This window comes from Aplysia californica, unplaced genomic scaffold (genome assembly GCF_000002075.1).
Source record: "Aplysia californica isolate F4 #8 unplaced genomic scaffold, AplCal3.0 scaffold00440, whole genome shotgun sequence".
Taxonomy (NCBI): domain Eukaryota; kingdom Metazoa; phylum Mollusca; class Gastropoda; order Aplysiida; family Aplysiidae; genus Aplysia; species Aplysia californica.
Window position 1 is genome coordinate 164,250 of NW_004797710.1, and position 3,566 is coordinate 167,815.

The 3,566-nt window shown below is 43.7% G+C and overlaps 1 protein-coding gene across 1 annotated transcript in view; it reads left to right on the forward strand.

Moving 5' to 3' along the window:
- LOC101847753 (acetylcholine receptor subunit beta-like) overlaps positions 1-3,566 on the forward strand; it is a 16,899-nt gene that overhangs the window by 4,443 nt on the left and 8,890 nt on the right. The window contains exon 3 of the mRNA XM_013086149.2: positions 1,405-1,449. Coding sequence (XP_012941603.2) covers positions 1,405-1,449 — 45 coding nt within the window. The remainder of the gene's footprint in view (positions 1-1,404; positions 1,450-3,566) is intronic.

Consider the following 3,566-nt stretch of genomic DNA (forward strand, 5'->3'; position numbering starts at 1 on the left):
CCCCCCCCCCCCCCCCCACCGTAGATATAAAATAAAGTAAAATTTGAAAAAAATAAATAACACTAGTAATAATGAAGTCAGGAAAACAAGTTTCAATCATCTAGCGGGGCAGCCTGCTCGACATTGCCCGCCACGGCCATCTCGGGCTGAGACGAAACGTCGGTGGTTGGCTGGTGCTCTGGTGTGGTTTGCTTCTTCTTTCCTTTCAAACATCAATCGTCTGTATCTCCCCTCCTTCTTTTTTGTGTTCGTTACTCTCTTGTAACACCTCTAATCTTCGGCACTTATATGACTGTCCCCGTGGTTTTATGCACCCCGCATAATTTAGCAAAATTTGATAATTTTTTGCATCATTTCTTATTATTTTCCTTTATAATTCTTTGTTAAAATTAACAGAATCGCATAATTTCTCAGTTTTGGGCTCAGTTTGCATAATTTCTGAATTTTTCTTGCATAAAACGACGGGGACAGAATGATATGACCTTATTGTGTTGTAAGTGCCGTAAAACACTTACTAAAACGTGAAACAACACAGACACAGTGAATTCCTCATGTTTTCCTCTCCTCTTGCCCGTGCTGCCAAAGCGGTCACGAGTTTCCAGGTTTTCATGGTCTACACTGTCCCTGTCCCGCCCCGGCCGGGCGTTAGGAGGAGTGCCCATTTGTCAGATTGATTCGATCTGAGTGATCAGATTTGATCGGATCGGGCCTGGTCAAGAGATGGCACTGGCTGGTGCATTCCATATCAAATAGACTTTTTTTTTGCTACGTCAGATTTGACTCGAAGTCTGCGCGATAGCGGAAGATCTGACCTCGCAATGTTATATATGACAAGTAGTAGCCTTCTGATTGGCTGATCGCCACGATTTTCATCAAATGCATCCGATCGTGACCTAGGAAAAATAACAAGTTTGATTTTGGAGCGCTGGACTGGATTAAACCAAGATGATAACCCTCCCCCTTACCCAACCCGCATTAAAAGTCTGGCCACTCTTTAATGGTATGGATCAAATCATACACAATTAAGCACACACACAAACACACACACATACACACACACACACACACACACACACACACACACACACACACACACACACTCCCCCTCTCACACACACTCTCACACACACTCTCACACGCACGTACATATATTATGTGCGCACACACACACGCACACCCACACGAGCACACACACACACACACACACACACACACACACACACACACACACACACACACACACACACTCACACACACACACACACACACACGCGCGCGCATACTCCCCTTAGTGCGCTAAAAGACACAAATACGCGCCTACAAAATCGCCACATTCGATTTTCATTGGGTTACTATTCTTTCACTATAACAAAGAGTTTGACGTCTCCGTGTCTTTCTTTTCAGGATATCCAAGCTGAGTCGTTCTCTGTTTCGGGATGGTGGTCTCTGGTGAGTTGATGTGCTCTTTTTAAAAATGTGGGCATTTGTTATGTGGCTCAATGTTAAAAACAAGGGTCCTAAAAACAATCAGGGAACGACAAACAAATGCAGTTTTTGGGACACCTGAATAGACATAAGGGTCTTGAACATCTAGCTCTCACTGGCAAAACTGAAGGCAAACGAGGCAGGGGTAGGTCCAGAGCAACATACTTAGGGAACCTAAACAAATGGGTAACGGGGAAAGATCAGGCCAGGGAAACCTAGCCTTTTTTAGAGCCTCCGAGCAAAGGAATGAATGGAGAACCATGATCACCGATGTCTGTCGCAGATCTGGCACTGGATGATGATTTGTTACGCCTCCATCGGGACAGTTTAGATCATTGAGGAGGCGGGGGTTATTATTTTTTTTGTTGTTGTAACTTTTACGGCGCTCGCAACTGCATGATGTCATATAAGCGTGCGGGACACATTAAACGTTTTTCAGTTGGTAGGAAATTTTGAATTTGCCCGAGAGGCGGCCGAAGCCTACTCCTATCGATTTTAGACTACCAAGGGATCTTTAACATGCGCAACTTGCACACGGGACCTCCAAGATTTTTCGCCCTTGTCCGAGAATGCTAGGTGAAGATCTTTTCTAGCAGAAGATCAGGGGTGTGGCTGAACGACAGCAGTAAAAAGGAGCTAAGGAGTAGCAATAGAAAGGCTGCAGAAAGAGTCAAGTGCCCAGAGGAGGAGGCAAAGGAGATGAGGGCGTGTGGAAAGAAAGTGGGGACGAAAGCAGACGACAAAACATTGCTAGAGAGCGGGAAAGGAGGTGAAAGGAGACAATTTTAGAGAAGAAGAGTCTTCGATCACTACCCGTATTCGAACCCTCGACCTTTGAATGAGAGGCGAATACCTTAACCTCTAGCCCACGAGAGGGATACACTATCCTAGCTAAAAGACCGACAATACTCGATAGGAATTTTCTCTCCACACAGGAATCGAACTCGAGCCCGCTGTGTGCGACAGTGAAGCGTCCGATTGCTATACCACAGACGCAGGTTTAAGTGTAAACTCAGTGTTCTCGTCCTCTGTAATGACTGAGAAAGTTACCTCATTTTCATCTTCAGTTATTGGGCGCCATTGGTCCAATTGGTGCTAGCGCTCCCCCTAAACCTATCATTTCCCCCCACCCCCTCCCCCTTTTTCTAACTGTTCTAAACCAGTCAGTGCTCTAGATCTACATTAGGCTAGGCCATGCGATCCTTCACCTGCTGGCTGCGCCAGTGAAGAGACAGACGTCGAGGATGGTTTATGCTGGTCGCACCGCTTGCGGTAGTGTCTGCTGGGAGCAAGCAAAATCTTTGCACCAAAATTATTTTTGTCCCTGTAGAAAAGTCGAGGCATCGCTCTTCCCGCACAAGAAGAAAGGTACATGAAACTATGAAACCTCTCTTCACAGCACCAATTTGGTGCAAGCTAAAAATTTGATCCAAGTTTCCGCGAGCCTATCTACTACACTAGTAGAGTCTACGATAACTCAATGAAGAATGGGTATCGAAACTGTTGTCTCCCTCTATTGTGTAGCAAGGCCTGGTGGTGCACGAAGTTTAAGGGCTGGTGGGGCACCTAGAAATCGTGTTTGGGGGTCAAATTTTGTAAATTGGGTTTATTACATATTATAGTACCTGGACACTTCCTGAACAATATCCAGAAACGTATGTAAGCCTTGCTACACCCTAAAGCTGTGTTTTTGTGTCAGGTTTTTCGGCGAAAGCGCATGTTGTCTAGCATTTTCTTACCTGTATCGGCTGTTTTCTCACTATTCTACTTTTTCACATATTATCCCATTTTTCTGCTCTGTTTCTTATTCAATTTTAATGTAACTTTCACAGGATACAAACAACACCTAGTTCTAAATTTTGGCATTGTTGATTTTTTTATTAATGTAGTAGTTTTTGATTTATGGACTTAGAAAGCATGAATTTTCCATTTTAAAATTTTTTTTCGCAACATCTCAATTGTAAATGTCATAAAATAAAAACTAAAGCATATATAAAAAAAATTCAACAAGCCAAATTTAAGAGCTACATATGTACTGTTGGTATGCCAAATTAGAAGTGAATCGGTTAATAAATAAGGAA